Source organism: Pezoporus occidentalis, unplaced genomic scaffold (assembly GCF_034315485.1).
Source record: "Pezoporus occidentalis ecotype Australia unplaced genomic scaffold, CSIRO_AGI_Poc_V1 ctg11, whole genome shotgun sequence".
NCBI lineage: Eukaryota > Metazoa > Chordata > Aves > Psittaciformes > Psittacidae > Pezoporus > Pezoporus occidentalis.
In genome coordinates, this window is record NW_026912886.1 from 7,977,514 (window position 1) to 7,994,635 (window position 17,122).

Sequence of the window (17,122 nt, forward strand, 5' to 3'; positions counted from 1 at the left end):
GGAGGAATGTTACCTGTGCCTTAAGGATATGTGTTCCCATTAGTCTGTAGGTTGTGTATAAAAGGCTACCTCAGGAAGAAAACTGACAGTGTTAGATGCAAAAAGGCTCATGAGATGAGCTTTTCAGAGATTTCTCCAGGCTGTTATCATTTCATGCTGTAATTATCAAAGTGTCTTTGTAATATCTATCAGAATATTGACACAGTTTACATATATTTTTGCCTTTAAAATACCACAGCAAATGTCTGATCAGGAAAAACATACAAGAGACTTAAAGAATTCCAGAAGACCTGAATGGTTCATATAGGGTTGAATTTACTTAATAGTCAAAATATTTACTCTTTTCATGGATTGTTGGTTCTTATATACATTTGTATTCTGGCTGTATTCAGTCCATGGTCCCAGAACATGTAGGTAACAGTATTGCAGAATACAAAATCCTTACTAAAAATAAAACAAATACTATTTTATGGAGCAATAGAAAAGCTGAGAAAATCCATTTCAGAGTATGAAGCTATATGGTATGTATGAGTTTTAAAATGATCTGGGAGAAACATTTTTCGAGCAAAGGGCCAGTTGAAAACAGAATCATATTATTCCATTTAACATTCAGAAGCTATGTCTGAGTAGGAGAACAAGCAGCAGGTTATTGGATTTGAACTCTCAAGCAGAATTCATGATGGGAAGGGCATTTGGAGTTCAAAGATGGATTTGCCAGATACAAAAAACCCTGCTATTTCAAATCTTAAAAAACTAATATTTTATTCTAAATGATAGGCAACATCCTAAATGGTGTCCTAAATATTTGTGTCATAGCAGTGCTATTGAAGAGTCACTGTGCCAGTTATAGGAGTAGTACTCCTTTTTAAATCACAGAACTCCAGACTCATTTACTTACAAATGTGAAAATAAGAATGAGATATAACAATTCTTTTACGTGCAGATATTCCATGTTCAGATACAGCATCCACATTTACTTCTGCTTTACTTTGTGTGCATACACATTTTTAGTAAGGTGCATTCAGAAGGATATTTCTTTTAATAAGTATTTTTTTATGTCATGGGCATTAAGTATGCAGTAACTAACAGCTCTATACCTCAGAAGAGCAAACAGGATTTGGACCACAGCATTTAGAAGTATGAGGTGAAAAGGAAATATTAAATGTATCATTCTGTTAATGTTTTGTCTCAGTTCGCACATCTAGGGATCATGCCAGAATTGAGCGAAGGAGGCACCGAGTTGGAGAATAAGCAAGCATACGTTCTTCTTTGATAGAAGGGAAGCCTCAGAGTAGTTTGTTGCTCTGCAATCCCAGAAGCAAATAATGAGATTCTTATGCTGCTGAGGTGACCTGATCTGACAATACCAGGGGGAGAAGAGCAGAAGCATGTCTCCACCCATTCACTCCCACCATCCACCTTTGCTTGTGGATGGAAAGCATGTGAACATACCATGGTTTGTGGTACTCATCCAGAGCCTGTGTTGTCCAGACAGAGGTGGATGTGAGGCTGTAACTCCAGACTCCCATCTGCACCTGAGATTTTTAACTGTCTGAGTTCATATTATATCCTTCAGTTTCATGTTGTATCTTGCAGTTTCTCATCCATTATGAGCTATATGTAGAACAGGCAAATCTTAACAGTACACACAAATAAGAGAGAGGCAGCTTTGATGACTGTGACAGGTTACAGTCAGATTTCTTTAAAGTCAATGTGCTACTTATTTGGTATCATCTTATAGACCTTTGCCTCCATTTAACTCTCAGCTTTTTATTTAACAGGATGGTTTACGAAGATTATCAGGGAACGAATACATATTGTCAGCAAAACGTAAGTTTTAACTTGGTTGTTACTGAGATATTAAAACATGTTAAGAAATAGGAAAAATGTGATCAGATGTTCTTTTTTATAAGCATTGCTTGGTTTTATTTTTATTTAAAAGCATTGTTCTGTAGCATTACTGAGCTTTATAGAAACAAGAGTTGCCAGACAGTGTTACAGAAAACATCTACATTGAGTAAAAAGGTTATTAATGGTGATTTGCAAATACACTCCTCAACAGAAACTCATCAGGTCACTGGCAGTTTGAGCTCTCCAATCTCCCTCAATGACATACCCCCACGGATAACAGAGGCAATGGAAAATGAAGAACAGTGGGATTTTGATATCTTTGAACTTGAGGCTGCCACTCATAAAAGGTCAGTAAACTCAAGAGCTCATAAATTGAAGTTGCTGAAAGCAGACTTAAATGTCATCTTGTAATCAGCTCTTTAATTTCTCTACTTGTGATTTTAAAGTGGAATTACTTTTAATTTCAAAGTCAAATGTTTGAAATTTTCTCATTGTCATTTCTTGTTGTGTATGAACCTATTAAATATTTTCTGTTTCATCATACACTATTTCCTGCAGATTCCCGGTGGATGTAAGTGAAGATTATATATCTCTGATATGGTATAATAACAAAGCAGCATAATTTAAAAAGTCTTAATTTTCTGTTCTCAGTAATAGAAAAGTTCTACAAATTAAATTGTGGTCTTGTGGAGATTCAAATTCCTGGTCTTAGTTTGATCAGTTGATACAAATCATATTTTATTTTCTTTCCATGTAATTGGGTAATTTTTATTCCTAAGCAGTTCAAATATGGCAGAATTCCCATTGCCTTTCTCTGGGATTAGAGGAAGGTCTGTATTCTAAAATCTTGGCAGGCTACATATTATATGTAAGATTAACTGAAGAATATTTACTGATAAAAAGCAGGGCACACCATTTTCCATCACAGAAGTTTTTAAAAGCCAATCAGCAGTTTTGATAGACTGTACTTCATTAGTAACAGATGTTCCCAATAAGTCTGTAAATTCACCTTTCTGTTTAAATCCTTGGTTTTATTTTCTGATGCCGATCAAAAGTTCTCCTTTGGGTCTAGTTTCATTTACCATGCTTTGTCTTAGCTTACAGTGTCTATGAGACACTAATTTGGAGGCTAGATCCTGCAATGAATTGACTATCTTAAACCCTCTTTAAAATCCCAGATCTGTAAGAGCTTTGAAAGCTATTAAAAACCAATGTCTAACAAAGATATCAGGCAGTTAGTTAACATGCATACACTTCATTTTCAGACCATGGGGCTTTTTTATTCTTTTTGAAAGTGATTTTATTGTAGGTGAAGAAATTTGCATCCAGTCACTTTAGATTTTGGGTATTGTTTTCTTTGTATTTTTCCTTTGCTATTTCTATTCTATTTCTAATGAAGTGCTACAGATACAGTAATTAAAAAAAAAGTCAAAATGTAATCAATTTGTGTGATTTTAAACACCTAATACGCACATTGCAGTAACGTAAGAATTAGTTATCCCAGCCAACATGCATGAGATCACCAGATAGGCTTCTCTGTTCTTACTGATTTGGAGAGACCACAGAGGGACAAAAGAGCTACTTTATTGCCTCTCCTCCTATTAAAGGTATTATAATGATGATTGCTTCTTGCTGTGTTTAAATAAAGGCAATTCATTTATTAAGAGAATTAAAGTGATCTCCAATGAATCACAAGTATCAATATGTTGTTAGAATTGTCTTCAAGTCCAAGCAGACATAGGTAGTAAAGTCAAGATAATTCATTAAATCTAAGCTTTAGTGAATTACAGTTCACTGACACAGAAACCCGGGCAGACCTTGGTCTCACAGTGCCGTGAGACAAAGGGAGGGGATTAAGAAGGATTTAACTTTAGTATATTGTGATTCTCGTATATGACACAGTATGGTTGAGTACTTTTGCCAACAAAAGTTGTACACCCAACTCTAAATGACCTCAGCAGCTATAAATGACCTCACCTAACCTGTCAGGTGCAGCAAAAAATCAGGGTGCTTGATGCATCTGGAATCGAGCAGGAACGTGACATGCCAAAAGAAGGATTTAAGATCTATTTTTGAAAATACACATTTGAAAATAATTACCACTATACCTGCTCTTCTTAAGCAAAAAATGCAGGGGACCAGAAAACAGTGACATTAACTGGGTTTAAAATGAAGTCTAATGGACTGAAACTTGATTTTTTTTTTTAATTTATTTGCTCTATTAAACATATTGCACTTTCACAGCTTTCAGATTGGAAATATTCTGTACTGTTGTTCTGATCTTCGTTCAGCTGCCAGTATCTGGGTTTAAATTGTGCAGTTTGGCCTGGGCGAAGCAAGAGTACTGGAATACAGTGGTATTGGCTGGTTTTGGAGATAGATGTCAGACCTGAAGTTTCGTCTGGCCCTTACACTCTTCTAGAAATGGCATACTCTGGCCTGGCATTTGCTTCCAGAACACTGCCATCTTTCAGCCTCTATTGCATGCAAAGCCAGTGAGCAATAGAAGCCAGCAAAGGTGGGCGTAAAAGAAATGGAATAGATCTGCAGCACGGAAAGAATAATGATTGTGGCATTATATCGTATAGATAGGCAATCTAATTGTTAAACAAGGCAGTTTAGGAATCAGTGGCAGCAGCAAGGTAATCACCTCTCTCCTCTCATGCACAGAGTTTAGTACTTGCTAATTTATCTCATTTTGACTTCAATCTACATGTACCCAGCATAGACTCCCCAAGCCCCAGAATAGTGCTTCATGTAGTACAGCAGCAATATGGAACCTTTTTCTATTCCTGGAAGTGTCAGGAACTGGCATGGTTCTGAGTGTGCATATGATGGGTAGGCAGAACATTTCTACAGGTTTAGACTGTAATTCTGTAACAAGTCCTTATACCCAATCTGACATGTTACTGATTAAGAATTCATACTATTTATGCTATGTAATATTCTCTTAGCTCATTTATTTTAAAACTCTCTGTTTTTTTTCTCTCCACAGGCCTTTGGTTTATCTGGGTCTCAAAATATTTGCTCGCTTTGGAATCTGTGAATTCCTAAACTGTTCAGAATCAACCCTGAGGTCGTGGTTACAAGTTATTGAAGCTAACTACCATTCCTCCAACTCCTACCATAATTCTACTCATTCAGCAGATGTACTACATGCCACTGCTTATTTCTTGTCTAAAGAAAAAGTAAAGGTGAGTCCATATTTATAACAAATAGTGTAAATGGGAAGTAAGGTGCGATCAAAGGAAGATCTCTCAAAAAAAGATGCCAAGAGACAAATGTCTACCTACTACCAACCAGTTTGGTAACTATGAGGTCAAAGAACTGGGCTATTTTACATGAGTTCTAGGATCCCTCGTATAGTACATATGAAAGGGTGGATACTAATATTACAGGAATTCAGCTGTTCTTGATGGGAGACTAAGAAAACCAGCTTTTAAAACAAAATTTCTTCATATAGTTAAATTTTCTCAGGTGAGCTAATGACACAATTGTTTTTGTGACAGTACATGCCAAATACAGATTTAATGTAATAAATCGGCATCTTTTAAGCCTTGTGATAGTCATTTTGTAGAAGACTCCCAGGACAATATAGGCCATAAAATAGTTTTAGTGCTTCTAAAACTGTATCACCCACTGGGCGAGATGCCCTGAGGCTTAAAGAGACTGCACTGGAGGAGAGTATTGAAAAAGATTAGTATTTGAAGTCTCTTGTACCATAACACCCACTGGCATATTACAGCCACTGAGAACCCGAATAAATCAGAGCAACCTTTGCTCTCACATGGCCAGAGGGCACACTGTAAAAGGGGAATTACAACAGCACTTGCATGTGTATGCAGTGGAGTGGCAGTACATATTTCTGATTTTTTGGACAGAAATTCCTACCCTGAATTAGCCTGCATGAGGATTGTGCTAGTGACGGGCACCTGGCTGAGATATTTGTGGCTATAAAAAAGCTTCTGACAGCTCATTAAATCTGTAGTAAGTCCCTTAACCTGGAGCTGCAGCTCATTAATATGCTCTCCAGAGTCTGACTTAAAAATACTATATGCCAAGTGATGTTTTCAGCACCTGATTTGCCAAAGGTTTAGCTGGTCTTCCCAAGAATATCTATGAAAAACAGACAAGATCTGGACTCATTTCAATGCCACAGAAGCATGACTGCCGCCTCCTTTTCCAGAATGTTATTTCCATTCCTCTGTAGATAGAGGAAGAGAAAAAAAATGTTGCAGCAGAAGAGAATCAAAGCTCAAAATTCTCTCTTTATCTTTTCAGAGTTAGAGCCCAGCTGCTTTTGCCTTGTCTAGAGTGCAACTTAACCTAAACACAGAAGGCCAGATTCTGCCACTCAAACACTGAGGTTCTTTTTCAGTGATTGAACTCAGTTCTTGCCTGGGAAAATCTTCTGGCTCCCAAATTGAAGCAGTATTCTCAGAACTGTTTCCACTTCTGTGCCACAGGAGTTAAGATGACAAAGTTAGAATCTGTGACCTGAAGTTGGGGGTGAAGGTGCTGTAAATTTCCCAGGAAGTCTGTTATGTCAGACTCGGGGAGTAAGTGTCAGATACACTGCTGTGGTCCTACAGGTCACGTATTCTCCAGTTTCTGGCCATTTTCCATCTGCACAGGTCTTTCTCAGCCAGACTGAGCACTGGTTAGTGTGTATGTCTGAGGAGAACCCGATCTAAAAATCTCTTATTTCCTAACTTCATACCACAAAAATAAAATCCCATGAGCAGCAGCTGAAAGAAAGAAGGAAGAAGGTAACACAAGGCAGATGATATTTCAGACAATGCTAACTATGAACCTGGAGTGGAAATAATTCTTTGTCTTATTCTCTACAAGAAACTCTTGACAGTCCTTAATGAATAACATCCTAGCTGCATCAAGTCAAGTCACTGCATGATTTTCAAGAGGTGTAAAGTAGGGAAGGGATTGTTTTTTCACCTACCAAGTCTAACCATTCTGAATGGAACTGTGAAAGCAGGTAGAAAATTTGGACCTTAAATTCAAGCTAATTGGAATGGAAATTATCTGCCCTGCTCCCAGATTCAACTGGGAACACATCTGCTTTTGAGTCTCTTACTTTATTAGATTTTTTTTTGACAGAATTCTTTTGTATCTGTGATCCTTCACAAAAAGCCAGCATAAACACAGCATAAAGGCTAGTTTCCAAATATATACAATATTTTTCTGAGATGCTTGGTTCTTTATCTCCTTTATGCTATTAATACGGTATTAAAACTGAAGTACAAAACCTTGAAAGTCAAATGGTTTTGTATTTCATTGTAAAGTAGAAATAATTAGACACAAAGCAATGGCCAGTGTAAATAGACATAAAGCAGAGTGCAGCATGCTAGCAGAATCAGAACTTGATACAGAAAGTATAGAACAGAGTCATGTAATTTTTTCCATGGATGTAAACCATCAAGTATTCTTCAGAGAATTCATATTAGCTGTAGCCCCAGGACACTGTTATAGAACAGGATATATGGGAAACATTCCTTACAGATTGTAAACCTAGCTAGCAAGTAAAAGGAATGTGATTAGGACACATTAAGTTTCCAAAAGAAATGAAGGGGTCTGGTGGAAATAAAGTAATTTTTAGCAGTATTGGTCTTTTTTCTGAGCCAAATACCCTAACTCCAAGTGAAATTGGTTTCTGTGTTGTTAGAAAAAAAAAAACCACCCTAATTTATTACTTTGTATTTGCTTAATTTGATGTGCTATGTCAAAGGTGGGGCTAAGGCAAAATTCAAGAGGCACAGAATGGCCAAAAAAGTTATGCAGTGTTCAGTGAAGCTTATAATGAATTTTCCATTGCTCTGTCTAGAACATCTGACCCTTACTGCAGAGTCCTGGCTTTTATACCTCAGCAACTTGGCTTAATCTTATGGACAGAGTAGGGTTTCCCATAAGTCTGCCAGGAAAACTGAGCATCCTTCTATTTTCAGCAAACTCTGGATCCAATTGATGAAGTTGCCGCACTCATTGCTGCCACAGTCCATGATGTGGATCACCCAGGAAGAACAAATTCTTTCCTGTGCAATGCTGGCAGTGAGCTAGCAATTCTCTACAATGACACGGCAGTGCTGGAGAGCCATCATGCTGCCCTGGCTTTCCAGCTCACCACCAGGGATGGCAAATGCAATATATTTAAAAACATGGAGAGGTAAGCTTAAAACCCAGGCTCCTTGTCTGCCCATTGACACCTCTCACTTTCTTCTGTGTAACATAAGATAATGCAATCAAGCATCCTAGAAGGGGGCAAGTGCCTTGTGGATAACTGTCCATAGCCTTTGTGCAAGTTTGCTTCTAAACAAGTAGAACTGCTTCTGCCTGTCCTGCACAGACTTAGGAGTAATCCCATGGTTTTAGTTCCCCTTGTGGATAAAAAGGCAGACCCTATCTAAGGAACTTAATGTGAGTACTAATGTTAGTAAGTCTAGAAGGATCATTTTGTATCATTGGACATCATAGAGGACAAGCTATGGCTGAGTGGGTAAATGTTTGCTGTGTAGAATGAAGACAGAAAGAGTCACAGAGCATCAGTCAAAAAGTGAATGCCTTGTTTCAATGGGAAGGATAGTGAAGGACCTGTTGTTCTTCTTCCAGCCCTAGAAAGTCATCTAGGGTGAGGATGTGGCCATTGCCTTGGCCCTCTCAAGATACAGCAAAACAGTATTGCTGAAAACTTGGCTGGAACGTGAGCCACTGCCCAAGTGTCTCTGCTAAAAGCCTTGGGAACACACTGGTGTAGCATGTCCTGGTAACCCTCCTGAGCAGCTGGGCCTCTGCTCAGCTATAGCACTGTTTCTGCTAGAGATGCAGTTATGCCTTTAGCACGTATGTCTCTGCACACCAAAGGGTACTTCATCCAACACAGAGCAGCTGCCCAAGCCCTTATTACTGTTCTTTCCTCCCCCAGCACCTCTCTTCAACGGAAATGGTCTGTAGCATTTTTGTTAGACTTGTTTTAGCAAGCAGCCCTTTGTGAACCAGCCAGCATTCTTAATTGTTTCCTTCTTTAAACAGGAATGAGTATCGAACCCTTCGCCAAGTCATTATTGACATGGTCTTAGCAACAGAAATGACAAAGCACTTTGAGCATGTCAACAAGTTTGTCAACAGCATTAATAAACCCTTGGCAGCGCTAGAAGAAAATGGGGTAAGCAACACTGCAAGTCCTCCTTAAAATGACGAGGCAGGGACTGGGGACCCTTGGCAGCAGGAAATCCCCACGTGGGAAAGTTCACCAGGAATGTGGAGGAAGAGAGACTAGAAATCAAAACCTCTGGGTCTGATTGCCCTTCTGCTTAGTACGATTGTCACACCAGTGAGGGTGAGCGGGGCTCACTTGGATCCTATTGATATTGCAATGTCATGATGTCATACTTGGGACCAGAACCTTGTTCTGTCTGTTTTCCTGTTAAAAATGCCATTTTGATGAACACTGTCACTCCTGTAGAGTGCTAGCGGCAAGACTTGGCATTGCTGCTGGCCGTTTCTGCGAAGAAGGCAGGATCTGGCTCAGAACAGAAACTGAATTACACCCTCAGTCACAACAGGAACCACTGGTGGTGCAGCATAAGGGCAGGTGATTGACTGCCACATGGTGCGTTCTGTGGAAATAAGGGCCCTCAGCCTCCAGCGCTGCCTGACAGCACTCATGGGTTTCCTGTCTATTTTCTTTTTTGATCTTTAAAATATATGATGGTGGCATTATAGATCACATAGACATAATCAATAGCGATCTGGAACCCCATGGACAAAATGAAATTGCCTGCTAAGAACTCATTCTGAAAAAAACACACCGATTTCAGTAACAGCTTCAACCAGCAGTTTTGTTGCCAGTAAGAGCAGTGTATAATTTTGCTGGAATGTTTTTTTGCAAGGAGGTTTTCAGAAATGGTTATAAAAGTGTATGGGTGGCAATGTCCTGTAGGAGCTGTCATGGTTTTCTGTTTTCTTACCATGGTTTTTAGAAAGCCACATTTACGACTGTTGCGTATAATGGGGGAGGGCAGTCTTTTTATTATCTGAAGGTGGGAGAGGAACAGGTCTTGTTCCTTCATCCATAGAAGCAGACTGGAGCTTAAGTGGAGAAGAGTACTTTTGAGCAGAAGAAGGAAAATGTTTCCCTTCTTTTGGTTGGGAGTTCCTTAGTTCAGGAGGTTCCTGTTAAAAGGCATGTAATATGTGAGTGGGTAAACCAGACCATTTGCTGTGCTTCTTACTAACAGAATAACGCTGGCAGATCCAGTCTAGTTGTATATCTGGTTGCAGTGGCACTGTGTGTTTCTTGGCCTGGTTTCCCGTCATGGAGGTGACTCAGTTTGTGTTTGCAGACTGAGCTGCCAGTCGTGTGTTCCAAATGGGACAGTTCCACTTATTTTTTTTATTTATTATTTTTATACATTTGTTCAAAGAGCCATGCTGAGAAGCTGCTTTGTTTGTTTCCTTTCTTCTTTTGTTTCATAAACTGAAAAAAATCCTTTCCAACTCCAGCATCCTTTATCCTCCCATTTCCTTTCATGATGTCATCTAAACCTATCACAGGAAGCCAACATCTGACATGCAGAGACACCTCTGCACTCTGAGCAGGATGCTGGGACTAAGCACAGTTAGCACATTTTATTCCCAAGACATCTGCATCTAGCAAGTAGAACTGTGCTCCTGGTTTGAACAGATCACAGAAGCAAACATCCTTTCTTGATTCTTGGTGGTTTACCTACTAGGATATTCTCTGCTATTCCTGACTGCATGATCTCTTAATAATTTTATGTGCTTCATTTCCATGCTTGTGTTCCTGGAGCTTCCACCACTTTATTTTGGCTTTCTCTTGCATAATTTTGCCATGTATTTGGAGGTGTGTGCTCCTCAGTTTGTTTCCTCCATGTTTTGCCTTCGACATATCTAAAACTGAGGGAAAATAATTGGTTTGGAAGTTTCATTTTGGTAAGAACTACAGAGCTGGTGTTTCTGAGCCAGTTTACTACCAAATAATAATTTTTTCATTATTGTCAGTTTCTTCCTTTAGAAAGAACTTTCTTCCACACAAGAACTTTCTTCTGAAAAATATGTCCTAATAAAAGGTCAAAATGTTTCTGCTGCTTTGTGTCCACCTCTTAGTACAAAATACGGCAGGAACTGGGGGCACATTGTCATTATCATCATTATCATTATTGTTAACTTCTTCACTGCTCTGACTGCAGACCAAGACTTTGTTAGGTGCCAGAGAAGTCTAGTATATCCCTTGCTTCAAAGAGTTTCTGTTCCATATAGATGGTGTTGTAAATTTCTGTATCTACCCATCTCTAAAGAGTCAAGCAACAATGCTGTACTTATAGGTAATTTAAAAAGATATTTTAATCCTGAATCTCTGTCCTTTGGAAATTTACTTCATCAGAGCTCCACAGAAATAGCTTCTAATCTGGATCATCATATTAGCTGTATATTGGCTCCAAATATAGAGTATGTTGACGTGCTTGTATGTGCAGTCTGGGAACCAAATATAAGCTGTGTGTGGGTGAAAACTTCCCTAGACTTTCAGAGGAAAGATGAGCTTGTTCAGAAGCATGTTTCCAGTGTGTATATATATATATATATATATATATATAACTTTAATACTGATAAATTCTCAGAAAACAAAATTCCCAGTCAGGTCAGAGACTGATGGGCTAACATGAGTCCTGTGAAAGGAAGTGAGGAGCATGCCTGGGAGGCAGTGTGGGATCTGGCTCTCCTAATAGTAGCAGTGCTGTCACAATGATTGATGCTCGCACTGATGAGGTTTGCGTGCAGAGGATGACCACGCAGCTCAGGTCACTGTTTTTTTTTAAACCAGCTATTCCATTCTAAATGTGCAAGTCCATTAATCCTTGGATTTCAGCAGAGAATTACATTTTTCTGCCTACACAGTGCTCATCACTGTGTATAGTGATGAATGGATCCTCTCCACACTTTGAAGGATACAGATAAGGCATAGAGGGATTAGATGACTTGCCCAAAAGGTGCCCAAGAGATCTGTCACAATGACAGTGACAGAATCCAGAAACTGGAGTTCAGTGCTAGTTCACAACTGTGGTTAACATTCATAATCCCCCTATAAATTTGGTTGGACATCAAATACGGTAGCCAGTAGCGGGACTGATCTGTGTAAGATCAGCTAAAAGCATTCCCAAGGCACAGAGCTTTTGAGTAAGTGCACAGAGCCCTTGCTAATGGATTGTTTTTAATTCTTAAATGTTACAGAATAATGGTGATGGAGAGTCAATCAAAACTGTTCTCAGGTCTCCAGAAAACCGTATCCTTATCAAGCGCATGTTGATAAAGTGTGCTGACATTTCCAATCCATGCAGACCCATAGAACAGTGCATAGAGTGGGCCGGACGCATCTCTGAAGAGTACTTTGCACAGGTAAGGCAGCTGAAATGGGCTGCTGAAATTCCAAGCTTTAATTCCATTTAAATTCTCTGTAAAAGAATAAAAGAGAAAGGTGCATATCTACCAGTGTCCCAGAACATCCCAGGCTGCATTACCTAATGTGAAAAACAGCCATGTTTTTATTTTAAATGATGGGGTGTTACTCATACAAGAGCAGATGCCTTCAGACAGATGAAAGTTGACAACTTCTACAGTGCAATTTCTGGAAAATTTAAACTTTCAAGTTGTTCACTTTGGAGCTGGGCTTTTCGAGTTTTGCCTGTAAATTTATTCCCATCACAAGAAGAAGAGGAAGGGTGCCTCATGTGTCCCCTTGTGCTGGCTATGCCTCAAGAATAGGATCATCAGGTCCTAGTGTCAGCATCGGAAAGAATCATCAGGTCCTTCTGTTAGCATGGGAACAGCACTGACCCTAAGAAATGCTGTAGGACTTCAGATCACTGCTGAAGAAAGATTTTAGGAAGACGGGGAAAAAGGAGAGGGCAGAGTCATTATTACAGATGGTAGATCAAATAAATACTGAGTTGGGACTTGGTACTTCAAGGTGGGGAAAGGAGGATAAAGAGGATATTTTGCCATTTCTGAGTTGTACAGATTGACATTTAATTTCCATCAGGCATTGAAAATGGTTGAGCATCTTTTAGCTACAAAGCAGTCATAACTTAATCAGTAACATGTGAAGTTACTTAAGAGTCAGCTTTGTGTGTAGATGCAGAGGTAAATACACGGCATTGTGTGAAACACTGGAAGGCAGTAGTAGTCCACTGTTTCGCTGAAACCTAGACAATCAGGTGCTTAAGATTAAATTGCTGCCTTTTCAGATTTATTCGGGTTCCTCTGTTTATTTATCAGTTGCACGCTCTAGTCAGTGCCAAACAATCTGCTACTAAAAGAAGCCCATTAACAGAATGTGTTTTAGATGAATAATCACAAGAGTGTTTTTTGCAGACTGATGAAGAAAGGAGACAAGGTTTACCTGTTGTGATGCCAGTTTTTGACAGAAATACTTGCAGCATCCCCAAATCCCAATTATCATTCATTGATTACTTCATTATTGATATGTTTGATGCCTGGGATGGTAAGCAAAACTCTGCTGTATTTCCTGACGATAACTATTGTGTGAACCTTTGAAACTACTGGGATATAAAAGTGCTTTCTTATGGCTCTTAAAGAAAGGGGGGGAAAGGGAAGATTTCTGCAATTCAAGTAATTTCATTATTGCTTAAAAGTATTTTGATACTGCTACAAGCCAGCCTCGTGGTTTCTCTTTAATATATTAGATTCAGGCAATGTTTAACTTTCTTAATTTTAAACTTGCTTCTCTGTAAAAGGAGAATAGAACATCTTCTCCCTGATAGCACTTTGGGCACAGTCATTTTGTCCATGTTAATATCAGTTATTCTTCAAGACAACTTTCTGCAGTCTGGAAACTGCTCGGGGGAGCAGCTGTTTCCTTCCAAGTGCTGCCTCTGTGGTTAAACGTGGTCAGAAATGTGACTCTCCTGAATGCCAGACCATGACATGTGACTGAGATTTGAAGAAGTAGAATAATTACAAGCATAATTAGCTATGCCCCTCCTGGAAAACTGTGTCCTTTTGCTGGGACGTGCAATACCAGTATTAAATAGACTAATAGAACTGTTCTCACTGGCCTGAGTGACACATGAGTGATGAGAGCTATACAGCCAAAACCATTTCAAGTATTGGTATGATAGATTTAAGCTTTCCTACTTAACACAGTTGCCCAGACATTTCAAGTGATACTTAAGCAGACAGAATCATGTGACTGTTTCAATTCTGCATACTAAATGCACTCTGCCCTTTCTTCCCTAGCATTTGCAGATCTGCCAAATTTGATGGAGCATCTGAATAATAACATTAAATACTGGAAAGGACTAGATGCAAGGAATCTGCGGGTCCTTCGACCACCACCAGAATAGCAATTAGACCATGGTGTGTAATTTACTAACCAGATGCATATTTATTCAAGCTCACTTTTATTCATGTGATTTCAGATTTGTTTTGGTCTCTTCAGTATTACAGTAAGGCTAGCCCATGCGCTTGGGGAACTTTCAAATTCAAGAGAACATGAGGTCAGCAGTTGACTTCCACAGACTACGTGTGCGGACTCCAATGAAATAAGCCCACCAAGTGGAATTACACTGGATTGCTGCAGTACTTGTACTGAAGAGGGTTTATTAGTGAACATACTTTTGCGATATCTTCATACCAGTATGTGAAGCTGGAAGACCTTGAAGAATCCTCATTAAAAGAACATTCACTAGGAGACTGTCTGTTAATAGAGACTCACAGCTTTTATGAGAAAGCTACATGCTTTTTATAAGCACTTAAGACAGTTACGTAGAACAATCAGGCATTTAAAATGCAACTGTCTATGTAAGAATTTTTGATCTACGAAAATAGATGTACTGTATTTTTTCACATCACAGAAGGTGCAATCATTCACTTCTGAGCACTACTGAAAGTGAGTTCTCTTTAAGAAATTTAGTAGCAAATGTAAAAATAACACAAGAATTTTTGAGGTTGATCGTTAGCATCTATGATTCAAATGTTATGTTTTATTTATTTTGTTAGATGTTCAATATTTTCTATGAATTTATAAATACTTAAAAGCCAAAGCCAACTTTAGATGCATTATAAATTTACATGATTCATACTCATTAATATACATTTAATTGATGTACAGACCTTTTATTTTCATAATGCAAATACAAAATACTATACAATGATACCTTTTTATTGCACTGTAAGGATAGATGTGTATGTTTAAATATTGTCTGATTTATGTTAATTAAAGTAAGTTTTATTGAAAAGGTCTCACTTGAGAATTGTAGAATAAACAAGAGCTGTATACTGTCTGAGCACCAGAACTGCAGTAGTTCTCCCACAAACCAGTGAAAACAACCTGCTCTTCCCTTGGCTACAAAAATAATAATATGTTGGAACTTCCTGTTTTCTCCTGCGAAATTTTCTGACTGAATTCCCTGTCAAAATCTGCCTTATTTTATACAGTATTTCTACAAAGCATTCCACAGCATATATGAAGAGGTAATACTAAACAGCTAATGAATTTCAGCAATTTCTAACCTATGTATTTTCCTCTGCCATGAAAGAAACGGAACATAAAGCCACCAACAAAAACCTTTAACTCAAGAAGTTTGTAAGGCTGCATACCTTCACAATTTGAATGAAACCTTCATAGCAAACACCAGAAAATAATAAAATGTATATTTTAAGAAGTGTCAAAGCCATTTCATTTGAAATGTATTTTTACTTTGCAGTTTGCAGACCAACAAATATATGGAATTCTTTTAAAAATAAGATACTTGCTGTCTGGGACAGGAATATTTGAGGGGTTTGGACTGGCATAAGGGTGATGAAAGGTGGTATATGATTGGCAAGCCCCTGTTTGTGGCCTGTCTTGGCAAGCCTATCAAACCCTTGTGTGCCACTGGACAAGTCTCTTCACAGCTAAAAGCAGTGTCATGCTGTATTCCACTGAAGGACTAGAAGAGTATCCTGCCAACCTTTCCTGTAGGCAGAAAAGCACTGAAAGAATGGCTGGCTGTTGTCAGTGCAGAGGCAACTGACTTCAGAGACATTCTGAACCATTCCTGAAGAAGCACAAGCAGGGGACAGGTGGATGATGGATCAGATCAGAGACTGCAGCAGTAGGAGCCTTAAAGCAGGTAAGAAAGGAACAGGTAACCTCTCCAGGTGTTATCTCTTTCTCTGTTTCTGCTTCATCTCCAAGCCGATGAGACTCGTGGGCCACCATCATTTGTAGCTCACTACTGTTCATGTGTGTGTTATGCCCTCCTGCCAGTGCTGCCCTTACCCTGCTTGTGTACAACCCCTTCCCACATAAGAACTGGGTTATATGCTGCTGGGGCAGGAATTCCCCTAGTTTCCTTTAGTTCATTGAAGAATGTATATTGCCTAAGCCAGTGGGACTCGGATCCTGCCACTGTCTCATGGACATAGTAGGACAAGAGGGCATGGGGTCCTTGTCAGTCTTCCAGGGGTTCTACAATTGATACTGAAGGCTGAGACATATTTTCATTGAAGGCTGAAAAAAAGGATGCCCTGTTTTCAAAGGGAACATGCAAGGAGAGAGAGTTGTTTTCCAGATACATTGTTTTCCTGGCAATATTATGTTGTCTTTGCCTATACATGCACCTACTGTAGTCAGCTTTAATCTGCCACCTGGTGTTAATGTCTTCTATCACACGCAGGTTCCTGTGCCTAGTTCAAGGAAAAGCTACGCTGGCTGCATTAGAAGGAAGCTACATCACACCATGAGTATCTCCTCCACTTACCTGCTGCAGTGAGGGTCAGAGAGGGAAAGTAACAGCATATGGGCCCAGAAAATGTCTGCAGGAAGGAGGTAAAAAACAGAAACACAGAATTGTTTAGCTTGGAAATGATCTTCAAGATCATTCTGTTAACCTAGCACTGCCAAGTCTACCATTAAACCATGTTCCCAGGTGCCACCTACACATCCTTTAAATACCTCCAGGGATGGTGACTACCACTTCCCTGGGCAGCCTGTTTCAATGCTTGACAACCTTTTGGTGAAGAAATTTTTCCTAATACCCAGTCTAAACCTCCCTGGAACAACTTGAGACCATTCTCCTGTCACTTGTTACTTGGAAGAGACCAACGCCCACCTCACTACAACTTCCTTTCAGGTAGTTGTAGAGAGAGAGAAGGTCCCCCTGAGCCTCCAGGCTAAACAACCCCAGTTCCCTCAGCTGTTTCTCATTAGATTTGTGCTCCAGGCCCTTCACCAGCTTTG

General features: G+C 39.2%; 1 protein-coding gene across 8 annotated transcripts in view; it reads left to right on the plus strand.

Annotated features, from left to right (window-relative positions):
• The window catches only part of PDE8A (phosphodiesterase 8A), a 122,564-nt gene extending 107,001 nt beyond the window's left edge, over positions 1–15,563 (plus strand). For 7 of the 8 annotated variants that reach the window (XM_062629436.1, XM_062629470.1, XM_062629486.1 and 4 more), the window contains 8 exons: positions 1,782–1,830; positions 2,063–2,198; positions 4,847–5,045; positions 7,812–8,029; positions 8,893–9,025; positions 12,112–12,276; positions 13,252–13,381; positions 14,137–15,563. In XM_062629436.1, coding sequence (XP_062485420.1) covers positions 1,782–1,830; positions 2,063–2,198; positions 4,847–5,045; positions 7,812–8,029; positions 8,893–9,025; positions 12,112–12,276; positions 13,252–13,381; positions 14,137–14,243 — 1,137 coding nt within the window. In that variant the 3' untranslated portion in view covers positions 14,244–15,563. The remainder of the gene's footprint in view (positions 1–1,781; positions 1,831–2,062; positions 2,199–4,846; positions 5,046–7,811; positions 8,030–8,892; positions 9,026–12,111; positions 12,277–13,251; positions 13,382–14,136) is intronic. The other variant, XM_062629446.1, reaches the window with a different exon arrangement.
• The last annotated feature ends 1,559 nt before the right edge of the window (positions 15,564–17,122 follow it).